General features: G+C 43.5%; 1 protein-coding gene across 2 annotated transcripts in view; it reads left to right on the top strand.

Annotated features, from left to right (window-relative positions):
* The window catches only part of BICRAL (BICRA like chromatin remodeling complex associated protein), an 89,022-nt gene that overhangs the window by 52,258 nt on the left and 14,254 nt on the right, over positions 1 to 22,510 (top strand). For both annotated transcript variants that reach the window (XM_080663189.1, XM_080663188.1), the window contains 4 exons: positions 19,320 to 19,425; positions 20,219 to 20,316; positions 21,569 to 21,630; positions 22,485 to 22,510. The exon at positions 22,485 to 22,510 is cut by the window's right edge and continues 120 nt beyond it. In XM_080663189.1, coding sequence (XP_080519315.1) covers positions 19,320 to 19,425; positions 20,219 to 20,316; positions 21,569 to 21,630; positions 22,485 to 22,510 — 292 coding nt within the window. The remainder of the gene's footprint in view (positions 1 to 19,319; positions 19,426 to 20,218; positions 20,317 to 21,568; positions 21,631 to 22,484) is intronic.

Genomic DNA, 22,510 nt, shown 5'->3' with positions numbered 1-22,510 from the left:
CACAACATGAGGAACTGTATTAAAGGGTCGCGGCATTAGAAAGGTTGAGAACCACTGTCATATAGCAAGCCATTAGTTCATACGACTATGTGCTTGGTGGAGACGTTGTGGTTGGCTCTTGGGTGCCAACCAGAAAGGCTCAGGGACCCAGTGTGACTCAGTGGTGAATAACTGACTTGCACTGAGGGGATACATATAGAGGGAGGGATGCAGGACACTGTCATTTGACCAATACCGGAGTCTGCTCTTACCATGCCATTGTGTAGAGGTAAATTACAGTGGGCCATCAGCTGAACCACATGAGGGTTCCTTCCTTCCTTCCTTCCTCCCTCCCTCCCTCCCTCCCTCTTTCCCTCCCTCCCTCCCTCCCTCCCTTCCTTCCTTTTCTTTCTTTGAGGGTTATGTTTCTGAAGAGTCTCATGTCATCAGCTTTGATCCCTCACCCCCATCTGCCACCCTAACTTTTGGTTCCCACTCATTCTGAGCGCATTCCTTAGTTCCAGTTACACACCTGCTTTCACCCCACAGTCTACCCTCTCAGTCCTCCGTTTCCACTGCCTTGCTCCTCCACAGTTAGAGATATGCAAAAACTTCTCTGTACCACACACATCGATATTGCTTGAACTATATACCTTTGATTTAGTAATTCCACTCAGAATCCTAAGGAAGCAAAAATTAATGATCAAGGATGTTCAGTGTATTACTTTTGATATCAAAGGGGTGTGTGTGTGTGTGTGTGTGCGCGCGCGCATACGTGCGTTGTGTGTATGGTTTTTTGTGTGTTTTTTTAATTTAATAAATCTTTATTGTTCAGGTTATTACAATTGTTCCTCTTTTTTCCCCCCATAGCTCCACTCCACCCGGTTCCCACTCCACTCTCTGCCCTTACCTCCTCCCCACTGTCCTCATCCATAGGTGTACGACCTTTGTCCAGTCTCTTCCCGCACCCCCCACACCCCTTTCCCCCGAGAATTGTCAGTCCACTCCCTTTCTATGCCCCTGATTCTATTATATTCACCATTTATTCTGTTCATCAGATTTTTTATTCACTTGATTTTTAGATTCACTTGTTGATAGATATGTATTTGTTGTTCATAATTTTTATTTTTACCTTTTTCTTCTTATTCCTCTTCTTAAAGAGTACCTTTCAGCATTTCATATAATACTGGTTTGGTGGTGATGAACTCCTTTAACTTTTTCTTATCTGTGAAGCTCTTTATCTGACCTTCAATTCTGAATGATAGCTTTGCTGGGTAGAGTAATCTTGGTTGTAGGTTCTTGCGATTCATCACTTTGAATATTTCTTGCCACTCCCGTCTGGCCTGCATAGTTTCTGTGGAGAAATCAGCTGACAATCGTATGGGTGCTCCCTTGTAGGTAATTAACTGTTTTTCTCTTGCTGCTTTTAATATTCCCTCTTTGTCTTTTCCTCTTGGCATTTTAATTATGATATGTCTTGGTGTGGTCCTCTTTGGATTCCTTTTGTTTGAGGTTCTGTGCATTTCCTGGACTTGTAAGTCTATTTCTTTCACCAGGTGGGGGAAGTTTTCAGTCATTATTTCTTCAAATAGGTTTTCAGTATCTTGCTCTCTTTCTTCTTCTGGCACCCCCATAATTCTGATGTTGGTATGCTTGAAGTTGTCCCAGAGGCTTCTTACACTGTCTTCAAATTTTTGGATTCTTTTTTCTTTTTGCTTTTCCGGTTGAGTGTTTTTTACTTCTTTGTATTTCAAATCTTTGACTTGGTTCTTGCGGTCCTCTAGTCTGCTGTTAGGTCTCTGTATAATATTTTTTATTTCAGTCAGTGTATGTTTAATTTCTAGTTGGTCCTTTTTCATATCCTCGAGGGTCTCGCTAAATTTATCGGCCTTTTCTAGGAAATTCTTGAAAAACCTTATAACCATGGTTTTGAACTCTATATCCAGTTGTTTGCTTTTCTCCATTTCTTTCGTTTGTGATCTGTTTCTTTGTCTCCGCATTTTCGTTGCTTCCCTGAGTTGGTAGGGGAGCTTTGTGTGGTAGGTGTCCTATAGGGCACAGTGGCTCAGCCTCCCCAGTTACCTGAGGTGGACACTCTTGGTGCACCCCTTTGTGGACTGTGTGTACAGCCTTGTTGTAGTTAAGTCTCGATTGCTGTTGGTATCAGTGGGAGGAATTGACCTCCAGGCCAACTGGCTGTGAGGATCAGCTGTGTCTACGCTGGGAGAACTTCTGTACTGGAGACAGCCTTATGAGACAAGACTTGCAAAATTGCAAAAGCCTCTGTGCTCAGCTTGGATGAGGCGGAGTCTCAGGGCTAAGCAGACAGCCTTGGCTTCCCGTCAGCCCTGCCCTATGAGGCCCCTGGGTCTCAGTGTCCCTCGGTAATCGCTGCAAGCATCTCAGAGAAAGCCGCCCTCGAGTTTCGCCCGCTGCCAGACAGTCCAGTTTTTCCCCCAATGAATCTGGATTCCCAGATTCTCTCCAGGAACTGGAGTTCAGTGCAGTCGGGAGCTTCCGACTTCCTCCTGCTAGAGAAAGCCAGCGGCACACTCAGCAGTCCGTTCTCTCTGTGCGCACTCGCGTGCGCGCCTCCAGACCTCTGCCTTTTGCGGCTCCCCTGAGTTTCCATGCACTCCTCTATTTTCCCGACAGTCCAGACTTCCCCCGTATGAGTCTGGGTCCCCAGGGTCTCGCCCGAAACTGGGGTTCAGTGCAGTCGGAACTGGGGTTTAGTGCAGTTGGGAGCTTCTGTCTCTCTCCCGCTGGAGAAAGCTAGCCAGGGATTCAGCCGCCCGTCCTCTCCGCGCACGTGTCTCTGTACCTCAGCCTTTTGCAGCTCCTCTGAATCTCCGTGTGCCCCTCTCTTTCCTTCTAGTTGTAGAATTTCCACTCAGCCAGCTTTCCTGTGGTTCTGGATGATGTCCATCCTGTCTTTTAGCTGTAATTTTGAAATAGTTGTGCGAGGCAGCATTTAGGTGTTCACCTCTGCCGCCATCTTGGTTTCTCGTGTGTATGTGTTTTAAAATAATGTCAGACTTATAGAAAAGTTGCAAGAATAGTATAAAGAATTTTTACAAACCCTTTACCACAATTTTTTAGAGTTAATTGCAGGCATGATGTCCTTGACCCCTAAATACTTTGGACTTCAGTGTTTATTTTTTAAAAACAGAGATATTTCCCTACATAACCTTACTATAGTTATCAAAATCTAGAAATCAACTTTGAGGAATAAAAGAAATCAGCTTTGTACAATATTATTATCTGATCTACAGACCTTATTCAGATTTAGTCAATTTTCACAGTAATACCCCTTTTAGCAAAACAGAAAAAAATTCTTTTGTGTTGTTTTTATGGTCCAGGATCCAATCCAGGATTACTCTCTAGTTTTCTTGTCATATCTTTGTCTGGAATAGTTTCTCTATCTTTCTTTGGCTTTCCTGCCGTTTATATTTTTGAAGCGTACCAACTAATTATTTTATGGAATGCCCCTGAATTTGGGTTTCTCTGATATTTCCTCATGATTAGATGTCGGGCATACAGTTTTGGTAGGATTGCCACAGAAAGAATGTGTCCTCACAGCGTGGATTTGTCCCATTACCAGTGATGTTACCTTTGAACACTTGCTTAAGATGGTGTCTGATGTATCTTAATAAGTCTCTTCTGGGAAATAATATGAAACTGGATATCCAGTTGCTCATCAGATTTGCATACACTCATTTTAAGTTCCCATTGATAATTCCTCATTGAATCCGTTATTACTAAATCAGCTATTATTATGGTCACCAAATACAGATTTTCTGATTCCATCATTTGTCCTGCGTTAATTGTGGGCATTGTAATCTAAGAAAAAGCTTTTCCTTCTCCCCCTTTTATTTATATGTTTGTTTATATCAGTATGGACTCATAGATTCTTATTTTATTCAATGGGTTATAAATTGTTAGTCATTTATTTTAATACTCAGTTTATTTTATTATTTTAAAAATATTTTTATTGATTTTTAGAGAGAGAGGAAGAAGAGGGAGTGAGAGAGAGAAATATGGATGTGAGAGCAAAATATCGATCTATCGGCTGCCTCTTCTACCGGGGATTGGACCCACAGCCTGGGCATCTGTCCTGACCAGGAATGGACCCTGAAACCCTTCCGTGCACCAGACGACGCCCAACCAACTGAGCCACACTGGCCAGGGCTTGATGCTCAGTTTAATTTGATAGCCAGTGGGCACCCCTCCAAATTGGCTGCTGGTCCTTCTGGTCCTGTTTCCATCATGTTTTGAGCACGTTCTTTAATTTCTGGCAGAACAAAATGTTCCTGTTCATCTTTTACTGTGCCTGCCTCTGCCCTGGAATCAACCATTTCTAAAAGGAGCCAATTTCTTTTTTCTTTTTTAAATATATTTTTATTGATTTCAGAGAGGAAGGGAGAGGGAAAGAGAGATAGAAGCATCAATGATGAGAGAGAATCATTGATTGGCTGCCTGTCACAGGCCCTCCCTCCCCCGCACTGGGGATCAAGCCCACAACCTGGGCATGTGCCCCGACTGGAAATCGAACCCGACCTCCTGATTCACAGGTTAACACTCAACCACTGAGCCACACTGTCTGGACTAGTTTCTAGTTTATTTATCCTATGCTATTTTTGTACAGCTAAGCAGATACATATATATTTTCTTGGTTCCTCTCCTTTCTTACTCCAAATAGAGCATACTATAGATACTTGGCCAAAAAATATTTTCTAAAAACCCAAATGTCTAGTAATAGGAGAATGATTGGGTATGATGAAGAACTATATAGCTATTTAAAATGTTTTCAAAAAATAAAGATTTGGGGAAAGGCTTACAAAATAATTTTAAGTGCACATTTAAGTATAAAATAATTAAAGTACATGTTAAAATGTAAATTTTTTAATAAAAAAATTTGTTTTCACTTTTAGAAAAATGATGGGGAGAGGCAATGTGGCAAATTAGAAAACAGAAAACCCTTTTGCTTACAAAACACCCAGAAACTTGATGAGAAGGAGATGTACTAGAATATTAGCAATTCTCCAGGTGGTGGAATTATAGATTATTCTCTTTTTTTCTAGTTTTAAAAACTCACCCCTCATAGGGCAAGTGATACCTTGACAGCAGTTATCAAACCATTTTTGTGCATTAAAAAAAATAAGTAAAGCATGCAATTGGTAAAAATTAAAAACCATTCCAAAATAGTGTAAAGTGAAAAGTCCGTCTTCCTTCCCCAAGTTTCCCTCCCAGGGGCCAACACTGTTTCTAGGCTCTCTGTGTTTTCCCAGAGAACACAAGCACATACAAGCACCACTTGAGGATAATTTTATATCAGTGTGCATTGATCCGCTTTAGGTTTGTTACTATAATTACTTACATAGCATAGTCATTTCTTTTCCTTTCTCTAAACAAATAATGCTTCAGTGGGGAAAGAAATATCTCTGCCTCCCCAAAGTTGCAATTATTCAAAGGTAACAAGATGCCTACATTGGCAGCTCCAAAGTGATCTGTGATTTTTATGCCAAGAAAGTCTTGGGCACTAGGTCAGTTGCATGATGTCAGGTGTGCTTGTGCTGTGGGCTTTGTGGAGCGGCTGAAGCAGCAGGTGTGTTGGAGTAACGTCGCAGCCTTGGGTGAAGCATGGATTGGGAAGGACTGTTGAGGTGTCCTCTGGCATTCTAACTCCAGGATAGCCAGAGACACTAACAGCAGCTCTTTTACTTTATAATTTCAGTATTACTTTCTTTATAGAACATTTAATGAAAAAAAATACCATAATCAGGGACCTTAGTGTTTGTCTATTTGGGAAAATTTAATTCAGCAAGCTTTGATACTATTAAGGGTTCATATTACAGAGGAGTAAGTTTTTAAATACAAACTTTATTTCGGTATAGATAATACAGAATCCTTTGTTGGATTCAAAATTCAGCTTAACAATAACCCACAACCTTCAGACCAAGTTGGATTCAAAATTCAAAAAGCACTGAAAGGTGTATACTACAGTGAAAATTTTGCCTCCCTCTCCTGTCCTCCAGCCACCCAGTCGCTTGCAGGCAACCAATGTAACCAGCTTCTTGTAAACTTAAGTCTCCACCCCATCTTTTGCATCATGAAAACTTCCAGACCCAGAAAAGCTGGAAGAATACAGTGAACCCATCCACTCACCTGCATTCACCAGGTGTTCAGGTTTTGCACCATTTGCTTGATCTGTGGGTGTCTGTGTCACTGTACACCCAGACACACACGCACGTATACTTTTTTTCTCTGAATCATTTGAAAGTAATTGCAAATTTGAAAGTAAATCAGCCTCTCACCCATGAGCCCTTAGCCCTAAATACTTCAGCAGGTATCCCCTAAGAACAAGGACCTTCTTCAACACACCCATGATATCACTATCACACCCAAGAAATGTAACATTACTCTAATAAAAGTACCAGATTTCTCCCATGTGGGCCAATAATATCCTTTATAATAATGCTTCCCTCTAGAAACCAGCCAGAGAGCACTGATTTCATTTATTGTCATGTCTGTTTAGCCTACAGCAGCCCAGGTCAATGGAGTAGATTGGCCCTTGGTATAGAGTTATCTGATTGTTTCCTTGGGACTAGATTCAGGCTAAATGGTTTTGGCATGACACAATGTGGTTTGTCCCATTATCAGTGATTCTGAGTGTGATCACTTGGTCAGTTGGCCTCCACCAGGTTTCTCCTCAAGGTACTCAATGTACCTTGTTTCCTTTGTGAGGAAAGGACCACCTGACTGTCCTGTTCCAAGCCTCTCACCCAGTGATGTAGACTCCTTTGATGATCCTCACCCAAACATTACATTAGTGGTTGCAAAATGGTTTTCTAATCATGTTATCCTAGCTATAGTTACTGGATGAGGTATTTTTCCATAAAACAGAACTTTTTCTTTCCCTCCAGTTTTTTTGTTTGTTTTTGTTTTTAGTAACACAAGGGATTTTTTCCCCATCATTTAAAAACTTTCTATTATGGGGAATTTTAAACATGAATAAAAGTAGACAAAATAGTGTGATGAGCCCCATGCTCAGTCAGCTTCAGTGCTACCAACTACTCTCGTGTGGGCCATACCCCATCACGTGCCCATGCCCAGACCTGTAAGTTTATCTGTAACACTTACTGTATATCTCTGAAAGATCATGTGTTCTTTCATACTTAATGTGTTGTGCTCTATTGCTTTCACTATTCTTTTTGATGTTTAAGTTGTGCCAAATGTGATCAGTGTGGGCCTGCATAAGCCAGCTGCTATGCTTTTGACAAGTTCCCATCTCCTGTGAGCACTTTGTGACACAAGATGTAGGCCTGTCTTGAGATTGCTTTGCCTCAGCATTTCTCCAGAAAGCCCTTCGAACTTAAATCTCTTAATGCAGAGAATAATTTCCAGGATTTAAACTTTATTGTAAATGGATTAATATGCAAAAGTCAGTGATTAAAGGAGGAGATTTACAAAGTAAACAAATTATTTTAAGTCCAAATTTCCTTAGATCACAAAAAGATTTAGTAGCTTTTAAATTCCTTGTGAGTAGTACCTGCCATGCTTTGGGTACTAATTGCTGGGAGTGATCACAACTGAAGTTGCAGCCCCACCTGCCCCTCCCTAACTCCGCCCCCCCCCCCCCCCCCCCCGTCAGCTTGCCAGCCTGCTGTGGAACCAGTCTTCAGACACCCAGACTTCAAAATCTAGGTGTCTGTTTTCCCTCCCCTTCTAAATCTTTATTAAGTTTCCAAATCCTACAAGTTTTACTTTGAATGTCTCATATCCATCCTTTCCAATAATAATGAAAGTCATGATCATATTTTGTGTGTGAACATACATTTTATCTCTTTATTTTTGGTTTGCAACAATTGCTTTTACTTTTTTAAATTTATCTTTATTGTTGAAAGTATTACAGATGTCCCCTTTTTCCCCTCATTGACCCTCTCCACCCCGCATTTCTATCCCACCCCCAGGCCTTCACCGCACTATTGTCTGTGTCCATGGGTTATGCATATCTGCATATAAATTCTTTGGTTAATCTCATGTTATTAACAACAGGTAGTGTCAGGGCTACACATATTTCTAATCCTTACCTTGGGGTTACAAGTAGCAGTGTTGTTTCCATTTCACAGTCAAGGAGATGGAGGTTCAGAGCATGCTGGTAAAGGCAGACTTTACCTGCTAGCTGTCTATACCAGCGATTTTCAACCTTTTTCATCTCATGCACACATAAACTACTACAATTCTGCAGCACACCAAAAAATATATTTTTTGCTCTTCTGACAAAAAATAGGTATAATTTTGATTCATTCACACTGACAGCTATTGTTGTGTTAGCTGTTGTCATTTTTTTTTTATTTGACAATCTAAGGGGAAAGAGGTCAGTGCCCCTTACTAAATAGATGTTTAGTGTGGCAGAGGCATACCAGTTGAAAATTGATGTTCTATACTGTACTGCTTTCCATTTATCTTCTTTTCTACATTCAAACCCTGAGCTAGACTTTAATAGCCCTGGCCGGTGTGGCTCAGTGGATTGGGCATTGTCCTGTGCACCGAAAGGTTGCTGGTTTGATTCCCAGTCAGGGCACATGCCCGGGTTGCAGGCCTGATCCCCGATAGGGCATGTATGGGAGGCAGCCGATCGATGTTCAGCTCTCGCATCAATGTTTCTCTCTCCCTCTCCCTTCCTATCTCTCTAAAAATAATAATAATAATTTTTAAAATTAAAAAAAAAGAGAGAAGGGACTGCAATATATTGGAAGAAACAAGAATTGGATTAGGAGTCAGCACTCCTTGAAGGTCCTGCTTTGCCACTGACTGGTTTGTGGTCTAAGTTCTTACTTAATTCTCTGAGCCCTAGATTTCTGTCCTTGAAAATGAGGAACCCTAGCTGTGCAACAGAATCACCCAGGGAGCTTTTTAAATATATGGTTTCCTGAGCCTCACCGCCATAAATTCTGATTTAAACGGTCTGGAGAAAGGGCTCTAGGTGTCAGCATTTTTCAAAAGCTCCCAAGTGATTCTCAAGTGCCACCGGGAGAGAGCTCCTGGGCTCCACGCGTTCCAAGGCCCATTCATAACCCAGTCAGACAGCTGTGACAATTGTCCCGGTGATTTATCTGCCTGCGCTCTCTTCGGAAGGCCGGATTTCCACCACATTAATCTTCCTAAAACATTGGTTTGGTGACCTGAACCAAATCATCTGGGAGCTTCCTGTTGCCACAGGAGAGAGCACAAACCTCTGCCCACCTGGCAGGTAAGGTTCTGCAGTCGGAAACCCTCCAGGTTAGGCAGGCTGACCCCATTATGCCTGAATAGCCCAGACCCGTGGTTGGCAAACTGCGGCTCGCGAGCCACATGCAGCTCTTTGGCCCCTTGAGTGTGGCTCTTCCACAAAATACCACGGCCTGGGCGAGTCTGTTTTGAAGAAGTGGCGTTAGAAGAAGTTTAAGTTTAAAAAATTTGGCTCTCAAAAGAAATTTCAATCGTTGTACTGTTGATATTTGGCTCTGTTGACTAATGAGTTTGCCTACCATTGGCCCAGACTCATTGTGAGCCTCTGGCCTTTGCTGATGGGTATTCATGGAATGTCCTTTCCCATCAGGTCTAAGTGCTTCCCCTCCTTCAGGGCCCCATCCAAAGCCCCTGAGAGAATACAGCCTTTTCCCATCTTCCCTTGATTTCTTCTCCATACTTTTTGTTTGTCCTGCCCACTAGGTGCCTAATTGCTTGCTGTGCTAAATGTGTCCTTCATTGACTCAGCCATCCAACAGTCAGTCAGTGCCTGCCATGCCAGCCCTGGGCCAGTCCCAGGGACACTGATCTCCTGCAGGGCGGGAAGCAGACAGATAAGCCCGCAGCCAGCCAGGATTGCAGCCTCTGCTAGAAGTGGTCCAGAGCGCCGGGCCCTGGAAAGGAGCCTCTAAAAGTGAGATGCTTGGGAAAGGTTCCCTCGAGACTGGTTTTTGACCAGGGAGAAGGAAGACTTATCCAGCCAGAGAGGGCCTGAGTGAAGGCTGTCCAGGCGGTAGGAACTGCAAGTGCACAGCCTGGAGAGGAGCCCATGGTCCTGCAGAGGCGGGAAGGAGAAAGTGCTCCGCTGAGGTGCCCCGTCATCCAGGACCCGTCTGCCACCTAGAGGAGCCAGTGTCATAATCAGCATGAAATCATGAAGACCTGGTCTAGCCTAGTGGCAGGAGAGGTGGTGAGGAGTGAATGGATTTGAGCTGGCTCAGACAGAACTTCCACTTGATTGGCTGTAGTGGAGGAATAAGGATGGCACACAGGGTCCTGACGGGGACACCAGGTTCACTGAGATAGAGCGTATGTGTGGTCTGAAGGGAATTTAGGAGTTTAGGATGTGTTTGTCAAGTCCAAGGTACCTGTAAGACAACAAAGTTTTATGGTTAAAGGCTTTGTATACTAAAGCATCCAACCAAGATAGGGGCTGACATGGGATCCATCAGCATGTAAGTTGTCATCAGAGCAGTGGAGGTGAAAGAAACGGATCAGGGAGTGTGTGGAAGCAAAGAAGAAAAAGCACTGGGAAAGAACCCAAAGCACCTCGACATTTAGGGGGTGGACACAGAAAGAGGAGTCCACATGTGAGACTCAGACGGTTCTAGAAAGGAGGAGTAAAACGAACAGGGGTCAGCATTTTGGAAGCTGAGGAAGGAGAATGTTGCAGGTAGGAGGAAAGAGATCCATGGAGTGAAGTGTTTCTGAGAAGTAGGTGGAGGTCAGGATGGAGACGTTGCTGACGGGTTTAGCAATAAGGAGGCAGTAGCTGACCTTGGTGAGGTTTGTCTCATGGAGTGCTAGGTGCAGAAGCTCATTGCAATGGACCGGGGAGAGAGCAGGAGGTGTGGTAATGAGTACAGACAACTTTCAGAAAATGAAGGTAACAGACAGCAGTAGCTACACGGATGTGTGGGGATCACAGCAATTATTTTTTTTAAGAAACAGGCAAGGCTTGAGTTTTCTTCATAGCCGACGGAGAAGGACATGAATTCGAGAGCACTGGTGGGATTCTTTGTAGAAAAAGGGGATGCCTCTTCCATGGTAACTAGAGAAGGGAAGGATGAAAGCCAGTGCAGGTAAGGTTGTATCTTTGAAAATTAAAGAGTTCCCGCCTGGCTTACAGGTTTGAAAATAATGGAATAGCATTCAGTGGAAAATGAGTGAAGGAGCTAGCTAGGGGAAAGAAAGGATTGCTGGACAGGAAAGAGGGCCCAGTTGAGGTTGGACACCATAATTACAGGGCACTGATCGAATGCATTCTGTGGGCCTGGGTGTTTTCTGGAGGGTAAACTTATTTTATTTTTTAAAATATCTTTATTGTTGTGAGTATTACATATGTCCCCTTCCCCCGCCCCCTATTAACTCCTACCCCTCTGCCCCAGGCCCTCACCATCTCACTGTCTGCGTCCATAGGTTATGCATATATGCATACAAGGTCTTTGGTTGATTACCCACCTACCCACCCTCCCCTGCCTTCCCGCTGAGATTCCACACTCTGTTCCATGCTCCATGTCTCTGGATCCACTCCGAATGAATCTCAGTTTACTTTGTTACTTAGATTCCACATATGAGTGCAATCATGTGATACTTGTCTTTCTCTGACTGATTTATTTCACTTAGCATGATACTCTCCAGGTCCCTCCAGGCTGTCTCAAAGGGTAAGAGATTCTTCTTTTTTACTTCTGCATAGTATTTCATGGTATAAATGTACCACAGCCTTTTTATTCATTCATCTACTGAGGGGCACTTGGGTTGTTTCCAGATCTTAGCTATTGTAAATTGTGCTGCTATGAACATAGGGTGCATACATTCTTTTTGATTGGTGTTTCTGGATTCTTAGTTTGTATTTCTAGAAGTGGGATCACTGGGTCAAATGGCAGTTCCATATTTAATTTTTTGAGGAAACTCCATACTGTTTTCCATAATGGCTGCACCATTGGCATTCCCACCAGCAGAGTACTAGGGTTCCCTTTTCTCCACATCCTTGACAGCACTTATCATTTGTTGATGGTAGCCATTCTGGCAGGTGTGAGGTGATCCTTCATTGTCGTTTTAATTTGGATCTATCAGATGATCAGTGACTTTGAGCATTTTTTCATATGCCTCTTGGCCATCTGTATGTCCACTTTGGATAAGTGTCTATTTAGGTCCTTTGCCCATTTTTTTATTGCATTGTTTGTCTTCCTTCTGTGAAGTTATGAGTTCCTTATATATTTTGGATATTAACCCTTTATCAGATATATCATTGCCAAATATGTTCTCATACCATGAACTCCCTTTTCATTTTGTTGATGGTTTCTTTTACTGTGCATAAGTTATTTATTTATTTATTGTATTATTATTTGATTTCAGAGAGGGAGAGAGAGATAGAAACATCAGTGATGAAAGAGAATCATTGATCAGCTGCCTCCTGCATGCCCTACACTGGGGATCAAGCCTGTAACCTGGGTATGTGCCCTTGACCAGAATAGAACCTGGAACCCTTCAGTCTTCAGGCCAACACTCTATCCACTGAGCCAAACCAGCTAGGGCAGAAGCTTTTTATCTTTATACTAGAGGCCCGATGCACGAAAATTCATGCAAGAGTAGGCCTTTCTTCCTCCGGCTGCCGGTACCGGCTTCCCTCTGGTACCCGGGACACCCAGGCTTCTCTCCTCCAGCCGCTGGCAAGCACCCGGGACCTGGGCTGCTTCCCTTCTCCAGCAGTTCGCAGGAACCCAAAACCCAGGCTGCTTCCCTCAGGCTGCCTACAGGCATCCGGGACCCGGGCTGGCTCCGGCCCTGGCTTCATCAGGAAGGACTTCTGGTCTAATTAGCATATTACCCTTTTATTATTATAGACTAGAGGCCCAATGCATGAAATTCATACACTCGGGTTGGGGGGGGATCCTTCAGCCCGGACTGCACCCTCTTGCAGTCCGGGAGCCCTCAGGGGATGTCCGACTGATGGCTTAGGCCCGCTCCCAATAGGAAGCAGGCCTAAGCCATCAGTCGGACATCCTTAGCGCTGCCGCGGAGGCGGGAGAGGCTCCCACCACCGCTGCTGCACTAGCCAGCCATGAGCCTGGCTTCTGACTGAGCGGCGCTCCCCCTGTGGAAGCACACTGACCACCAGCGGACAGCTTCTGCATTGAGCATCTGCCCCCTGGTGGTCAGTGCGTGTCATAGCAACCGGTCATTCTGCTGTTAGGTCAATTTGCATATTAGCCTTTTATTATATAAGATAGTCCCATTTGTTTATTTTTTCTTAGTTTCCTTTGCCCTAGGACAGTGGTCAGCAAACTCATTAGTCAACAGCAGCAATGTGGCTCGCGAGCCGCAGTTTGCTGACCACTGCCCTAGGAGATATATCCTAAACATATTGCTCCAAGAGATATCTGAGATTTTGCTGCCTATAGTTTCTTCTAGGATTTTTATGGTTTCCTGACTTACTTTTAAGTCTTTTATCCATTTTGAATTTATTTTTGTGTATGGTGTAAGTTGGTGGTCTAGTTTCATTTTTTTTGCATGTATCTGTCCAATTATTGAGGAGACTGTCTTGACTTCATTGTATGTTCTTGCCTCCTTTGTCAAATACTGAGTGTAATGGCTTGGGTCGATTTCTGGTGTCTCTGTTCTGTTCCATTGAGCTATATGTCTGTTCCTGTGCCAGTACCAGTCTGTTTTGATTATAGTGGCTTTGTAGTATAACTTGATATTTGGCATTGTGATTCCTCCAACTTTGTTCTTCTTTCTCTAGATTGCTGCAGCTATTCGGGGTCTTTTTGGGTTCCAGATAAATTTTTGGAGTATTTGTTCTAGATCTGTGAAATATGCTGTTGGTATTTTAATAGGGATTGCATTGAATTTGTAGATTGCCTTGGGTAGTATGGACATTTTAATGATGTTGATTCTACCAATCCATGAACACGGAATATTCTTTCACTTGTTTATATCTTCTATGGATGGTAAACTTTGAGAGGACAAAGACTGAGTTTGGTATTCTTCAGCCACCTTCTCTGTGGTTACCACAGCACTGTATATACAGTTGATACCCAGATGTCTCAGTCATGGTACTTTGGGTTGCAACTATCAGAAACTCATCCCCCAAAAAAACAATAAAATAGACTGTCAAACTACAGCGGGAAAGCTGGGGAATGTTGGAGGAGGGGGTAAGAGATCATCCAAAGGACGTGTATGCATGCATATAAACATAACCAATGGATGCAAGACGTCTGTGGGGGGGGGGGGTGAGGACATGTGCCCGGGGGGGGGGGGGTGGGTAGGGGAGGCCGGGGGAAGGTCAGTGGGGGAAAAAAATGAGACATATGTACTACTATTTGTAATACTTTAAACAATAAAATAAAATAAAATATAAAATAATAAATAAAATAATATAAAATTAAAAAAAGAAACTCACCCTAACACATTTCACAAAATAAGGGGAATGTCCAGAAAATACTAGTAGAGTGCAGCTCCTTCTAAGGGTCGGAAACCAGTCTCATGCTGCTCCCTCGGCCTCCTGAGATAGTGTGGCCACTTATCTGTCCTTCTCTGCTCTCTCCCACTCTTCAGCTGGACCAACATGGCCACCAGGCCAGCTTTACGTTATTACCCAGCATGTAACAGAGACTACAAGTGCAGTAGTTTCAGAACTTAGCAATGCATTCAAATCACCTGGAGAGCTTTTTAAACTTCTAAAAGCCTAAGCCCCACATTGGACTTCTGAATCAATCTTTGTGATCAGAACCCAGAAACTTTGTCTTTCAGAAGCGCCCCAGGTGATCTTGATACAATCAGTCTATAAACTTGCATTAAAGTTGCAAGTTTTTTATTTACCTCCCCCCCCCCCCCCTTCTAAATTCCCAGGAGAGAATCTGATTGGCCCCTTGTGGTCAGAGGATAGGGCTGTGGGTGACATGAGTAGGTGGCCATACAGGGCCTCTGCTACTCTGTACCAGGTGCCAAAATAAAAAAAGACGCCCCTCTGCTCCCCTGGCAGGCTTAGCACTTTTAGATGGACAAAAAGGTGCTCCTTTCCTGGATTTTAGCTCTTCACCCCTCTGGCAGGTAACTCATCTTTGTGTGTCCTCTAATCTGCTGGCTCTGACACAGCTCTGTGACAGTGGGACATTTCCCAGAGGAGAGTGTGGTTGGGCAGATCCCAAATGATTTTTCTCATTCAGCAAATGCCTGTTGTTGGATAAATATCCTCTTGCTAATTTGTTGTTTGTTTTTAATTTTTACAAGAGTTTGAGTCAAACTGAGGACATATGCCAGGAGCAAGATCTCAAATGCTCCCAAAAAAATGACAGTTTTGCAGCTTTTTTATGCATCTAAAATTAAGGGGGAATATAAGAAAGATTACATGATGATGGGAAAAAGCAAGGTGGGGATTGGATTACAGGATCGTTAACAAGACTGTTCTCTCTTGAGGGTGGTTATGGTTTATATCAAATGTGTGTTAACCTAGATGCATAAAAACAAAAATAAAAACTTAAAGCAAAGATAAACCTTTTACTAAAACTTTTTAAGTCTGGGGTGTGGCTACCCACCATTACCTGCCCACTTAGGAATTTATGATCAGATCACCTTGCAAGAATACTTCCCAGTACCCCTTTTTGTTCACAGTTCCCCGTTTTGGTCATAAATCAATCTAAAGAATAGGTTGATGACCAAACTTTTAGTTGGATCATCTAATTTGTAATTGGCTTCTTTCAAAGTGTACCACAGAGGTTGAAATTAACATATTAAGTATTCTGATTCATGTATCATGATAATTCATGGGGTCTAAAAAGTTAAAATTGTACATTGATATTAGCAGAGTTCTTGGAGCCAAGTACTCAACCAAATATCCTTAAGTTGCTTCTCTATTTGTGAAGAAAATACATTCCAAGAGCAGGTTTTCTTTTAGAGTTCAGTAAAAACTACAGAATGATAAATGTTATTTCTGGAAGATTTTCATCTGTGGGCATAGGAATAGGAGAAAGTTGATGGCTCCTGGGGAGAGGAGAGCTGGACTGGGAGGAGGGACAGGCCCTGTGACTTCTGCTGCAGTGGAATTCATTCACTCTTTTTTTTTTCCAGTTATAAGATAAAGTTTATTTAGAAAGTCACAGACATGGAAAAGGTGAGCCAGCAGGGCTGTGTGGGCTCAGGAAATAAGTTATAGAGGCAAAAGAAGGACCTTTGGAGTTGTGAGGTGCCTGGGGGGAAGATGAGGGAAAGGGAAGGCACAGGCACACTCCAGAGGGAGTGCGCCTCATTCACTCTTTTTATTTTTTTAAACTTTTATGAGTGTTTGTTTGTTTGTTTTTAATATATTTTTATTGATTTCAGAGAGGGATGAGAGGCAGAGAGAGAGATAGAAACATCAATGATGAGAATCATTGATCAGCTGCCTCCTGCACGCCTCCTACTAGGGGTTGAGCCTGCAACCCGGGCATGTGCCCTGACCTGGAATTGAACCGTGACCTCCTGGTTTATAGGTTAACGCTCAAGCATCGAGCCACATGGGCTGAGCATGGATAAGAGTTTTTATAAGAGTTTATTTGAGCCAATCTGATGGCATATGCCAGGAGCAAGATCTCGAATGCTCCTTGCTCATTTTATTTAACAACTGTTTTCTGTGTGCTCACTGTGGTGCAGGCCTGTTCTGGTGCTGGGATACAGCAGTGAACCAGACAGTGAAAGTCCTGCCCTGGAAATGAGTGGACTGGGAGTAACCAGTGCACTTCTGGAGATAGAGCGGATCTTTTCAAACGTGCAGATCTGGTGAATCAGGGGACTCCAGTGTAGGGGCCAGACCAAGTTCCACCTGGCCTACCCACCCACCCAACCTCCCCCATTCCCACAGCGTAACAATTAGATTGACTGTCCTAGTCCCAAGGGAAGGGATGCAGCGAGGAGCACGGGCAGCAGAGGCTGAGAACTCACAGGTGCCGATGCTCAGCACCCACATGGGCCCACAAGGGGGCTGTAAACCACTGGCCCAAACGCGCTGAGAGGAGACATGCCCTTTGCAGATCCAGCCATGTTTTCAGACACGACCGTGCTCTATACCCTCAAATGATGGCATATTCTCCAATGTTGACATTAGATTAGATTGTTTTTGTTTTCTTTTTACTCTTCTGTATTGTGAAATAGAACACATTTAGAAAAAAATGCATAAAACATAAATGTACAGTTAAATAATTATAGAGCAAATACCCATCCATTTAACCACTCAAGAAATAAAATATTACCACAACCCCGTGTGCCTCTCCAATTTCAACCCCTCTCCTGACTTTTATGGAGATCTCTTCCTTGCCTTTCTTTTTTCCCCTTGCTTTTCTTTATAGTTTTACTACTTTATGCATGGATTTTGTTTTATCTGTTGAGTAGCTAAGAGTCATTCCAGGTCATGTCCGATAAATAAGATGGAGAGCATTTTCCCAAAACAAAAGGTGTGTGCTCTAGCCCTGACCCGGTTTGGCTCCGTGGATAGAGCATCGGACTGCGGACTGAAAGGTCCCAGGTTCAATTCCGGTCAAGGGCATGTACCTTGGTTGCGGGCACATCCCCAGTATGGGGTGTGCAGGAGGCAGCTGATGGATGTTTCTCGCTCATTGATGTTTCTAACTCTCTATCCCTCTCCCTTCCTCTCTGTAAAAAAATCAATAAAATATATTTTTTAAAAAAAAAGGTGTGTGCTCTAAAGCAGTCAGGACAGTGTCCTTCTGTGTCATGTGAACGGTGAACAAGGCATATTGCAAGAAATTCTAAACGTTGTGTACTGGCCACACTGCCGTCCATGTAAATTCTGGTTTCTCTATTTTCTGTTGATGTTGTTATCCCTAATGCATAGCCTTGCCCTGTCGAATTGCATTACCCCAGCTTTTATCTGTTTTGTTTCTTCTTGGGAGTGGCCCTCAGTGGTGCCCCTGGAAACATTTGTGAGGAAGGCCTGCACGCATCGCTAGTCCCAGGCCTCTCCTCCGCCCGGTGTCCTCTGGGGAAGAGGTTCCCTGCAGTGGGAGAGTGTGGAGTTACATTCTGGGGGAAATACATGAAAACTGGAGAATTTTCCCCTCAGGGTTTTCATACTCAGAACTTATTGTCTGTCTACCTGGAGTGGTGTAAGATCTGACCTGCCCTGCTAAAGGCAGGATGAACAAGGGGACCGTTTCCGACTTTGTAAGGACCAGAACTAACGTGAGTTTAGCTAGTCAGGCGTTGCCAGGGTCACAGTTTAAGGCGCCTGTGGAGATGGTTAGACTGAACTCTAAATCCACTATACAAAATAGAAAACTGAAGAAAAAACTCTGAAAACCTAAGGCATGATGAAGTATTACAGGCATAACATAGAGGATTAAAAATGGTAAGTAATTTAAAAGCCCTTTATTGTCTTACCTTAAATGCTTTATAGAGGTAACAGATGTTTTTAGTGAAAAAGAACTTGAAAGTCCTTAAACATCATTCAGCCCTAGCTGGTTTGGCTCACTGCATAGAGCGTTGGCCTGCAGACTGAAGGGTCCCGGGTTCAATTCTGGTTAAGGGCACATGTCCAGGTTGCGGGCTCGATCCCCAGTAGGGGGCATGCAGAAGGAGCCGATCAATTATTCTCTCGCATCATTGATGTTTCTATCTCTCCCTCTCCCTTCCTCTCTAAAATCAATAAAAATATATTTTTTAAAAATAACAATAAATAATAAGTTTTTTTAAAAAATCATCCAATTCGTCTTCCTCATTTATAGAAAAGAAGCACACAACAGTTTAAATATCAGATTAATGTTTCTAATAATATTTGCTTAGGCCAATATTCAATTGAGTTTACATTTCCCAGTTACATGCCACCTGATGTTGACATGAGGCAAACCAAAGACAGACCAGACGGCAGGTGAAATGTCCTTTAGACCCTCTGCACAGAAGAAAGCGAGTGTTGACAGTACATCTGGGGTTGGCACATGGGCCCTGACCAGGTGCTCGGAGCCAGTGCAGATACCACGTCAGGACTGACTGTCGGGGTCATAATCCTTGCAGGCGGCATATAAAACTGCCAGGGATGGAACCAGTTCCGGCTCAGCTTGTGTCTGAGCTCCACAAGCGTGGTTCCCTGAGCAGTGGGCGTTCTGTGTCATCCCGGCTCCCGGCTAACAGGTCTAAAAGGCCAGTGTGCCTGCAGGTTTAAGGTCCTCTTCATTCTCCTGTGTAGGAGAACATGTTAGGACTTCTGTTTTGGTTTGTAATTTAAGCTGAAGGTAACGCCAGGTAGGCATTAACAGACGTGGTTGGCATTAAGTAATCTATTAAAGCTTTTCCTCATGAAATTAATATTTCCATCTTGGTAATGTTTTTGACAGGCTCAGAAGAAATGTTTGAATCAGACTTGCCCCATTTCTGCTTCCAAGACCCCCGATGGCCTGAGGCAAGCACAGATTCCTGGCCTCCTGAGCACCGCACTGCCAGGTCAGGAGCCTTCGTCACAAGCTCCCCTTAGCTGGTCCCTGTCTCCCAACACCCAAGGACACTTCTTGCATCCCTCCTGCATGCAGTCTTTCTGCCACACTTGCACCTCTACTCTGATCATTCCTTTCTTCTATATCCTTTTCACGTTGCACCTGTAGCATCATTTGGTATATCACTAAGCAAGATAAAAGCGCTTCTAATTAAATTATGTGAAAAAGTGTGCTGCTTAGAAACAACACAGTCTAGTATTCTATGGCACAGGTGGCTTTGTAATTATCCTTGTGCTGCTTCCTATATGTAGATTTAGAATCCCACCGAGACTAAAAATATTGTGCCAGTGTCTCCTGCTTTTTCTAAAGCTTCAAACACCTGCATTGCTCAGTAAGTACCAGAAAGACCAAAGCAAGAGCGCTCCCAGTCAGTCCCCTACTTGGGCCTCCCTTTCCTTCAGTTGTGAGTGTTTTGCGTTTTGGTAATGCTGACAGATTACTAGCTTGAGGCCTATTCCTCAGACCATAGGTAATTTGAAACTAGCATTGACAGCTTTTATTTATTTACATATGTATTTATTTCTACTTATTATCTAACTGGGCTTTACTAATCCCCGCCTCTGTCTCCAGAGGTTTTGTCGATAAATGTACTTCCTGCTCCCCTTCCTCACATCAAGCATCCGTGATAAAGAAGCCCTTTTGGAATGTTCCGTAACCTGTGCACACTGAGTCCAGGGTCGTACAACGGGCCTGCTTTACTGTTTCTGTTGAACATTGTCTTTCTTGTGTGTTAATTCTAATAGGGCAGGATTCTGGAAGCAAAGTTATATCCGTGTCCTTAGGAACCGCACAACCTCAGCAGGAAAAAGTAGGATCATCTCCTGGCCAGCCAGCTGTGCAGGTAGAACAGAGTTTATGTCGCTTCTTTTAACATTCAGTGTAATTGAAAGAAAATGTGTTATCACCTGCTTGTTTACTGCTGCCAGCACTGTCCACAGTTGGCCCGTTGCCTGTGTGACCACAAACGTGCTCACTGAAGACCTTCCCCACGGTCTTGCTGTGTTGATGTTTATGGGATGAATGTGTCTGTTCTGTTTCTCACATGTTTACAGTGCTATCACCTTTTCATTAATTAATAATATACCAGCAGCCAACACAGAGTAGGCACTCAAAATATGTAGTTTACTATTGAACTAGAGGCCCAGCGCATGAAATCGTGCACGGGTAGGGTCCCTAAGCCTAGCCTGCAATCAGGCCCATCTTCTGCCTGCTCGCCAGTACCCGATCCCACCCCGCCACCCCCGCCAGCCAGCCAGTTCCCCTTGCTGGTCCCCTACCTCATAGCAACTGGTCGAGCAGTCGTTCCGGTCATTACACTTATGATTGCTGGCCTTTTATTATATAGGATGATATCACTTACTATCATATCAAAGTGGATTATTCCTCTTAGTTATACTGAGATTTTTTTTTTTCTGCAGTAACAACCAGGAATGTATGAAGTAGTCCCTGTGGTCTTTTAACTCAACCACTGATCTAAAAAGGAAGGGGAAAAGTTGTTTTCAGCTTACTAAGGCCTTAGTTTCTTCTCCATCAAACTTAGCAGTCCGTGATAGTTTAGTGAAACTTGTTGTAGTCCGGGCCTGCCTCGCCCCTTCAGGGAAGGATCTGGTTCATTCTCAGGTTCTGACGTAGGTGTATTTGCTTCCTTAACATTATAGAAATGCCTACCTGGTAGATTACACTCCTAACTATGAAGCAGGAGCTCAAAGTGTTTGCTCCCTTATTTACCACTGAGAAGATGAATTCACTAATGTCTATTGAATTTTCAGATGTTCATGGAGTTGGTACCCACAAATATACTTCCTCAAAAATACAAGGATGCACTCGCAGAGGGAGGTGGGGATTTGGGCTTTAAGGTCCAGGCTGAGTCCTCCCAGGAACTATAGCACAGCTTTTGTGATCTTGACACAGTGCGACTCCACCACACGCATCTACGGGCTTGCTGGTTTTATTCTTTAGCAGAGCAAATTCTACATCCTTAGAATATGCTCTCGATAGTGAGTTGAAAGTACTCAAAACGTAGTGATCTTTATGTGTAACTGCTTCCTGCTTGTTTTCAAGAAAAGGATATAAAAGGTGTGTTTTGTCCGTAGGTGGATGGTCATTCAGGAGGACAGAAGAGGCCTGCCACAAAACAGCTAACTAAAGGGGCTTTGTGAGTGACCTTGGCTACAACTCATTTTGAACATTCCTCTAGGCTGCTAACCTTCAGTATATATACCACAGAAGTCAGGTTATAATAATGCATACAGTATTTTTAAAAAGATACTTTGAAAACCCATTCCTATAATTTGTTTCCATTAGGACCTATAAATATCTCATACTACTGTCTGCTCCTTTGTTCTTTTTTAAAAAATATACATTTTTATTGATTTCAGAGAGGAAGGGAGAGGGAGAGATAGAAACATCAATGATGCAAGAGAATCATTGATCAGCTGCCTCCTGCACGCCTCCTACTGGGGGTCGAGCCCGCAACCCAGGCATGTGCCCTTGACTGGAATCAAACCCGGGACCCTTCAGTCCACAGGCCAACACTCTATCCACTGAGCCAAACTGGCTAGCGCTGCTTTTTTATTCTTAAGGAGAAGAAGCCTTTGCCGTCTTAGCATACCACGTACCCTGTGGCTGGCCAGGTGTCTCTGAGGAGAGCTTGGTTTGATAAACTCCTGTGTTCCGAACAGAAATGTTCACATAAGCGTAGTTGGCCAGTGTTCAGGTGTTGCCTGATCTGTGTGAGCCCCACACGTGCGTGGTTGGTAGGAACACTGAGCTTCTGAGGTCAGGGCCAGAGTTTGCCTTCCCTGTGGGGTGGTTAGACCGAACTCTGAACCACCCTGGTGTACAAAGTATGAAACTGAAGGAAAACCAGAAGTGCTATACTTTGAACAATAACATTCCTGTATGTCTTACTCTCTTTTCATGCAAAGGATCTCATTTCTTCTTTCTGAGGGAGCGGGGGTTCGGTTTCTTCCCGTGACTCTGCATCGACATGCAGTTTCTCTCTTACAGCATCCTCCAGCAGCTGCAGAGGGACC

The sequence above is a fragment of the Plecotus auritus genome, assembly GCF_963455305.1.
Source record: "Plecotus auritus genome assembly, chromosome: 4".
NCBI lineage: Eukaryota > Metazoa > Chordata > Mammalia > Chiroptera > Vespertilionidae > Plecotus > Plecotus auritus.
This window is presented reverse-complemented; position numbering and strand designations above follow the sequence as displayed.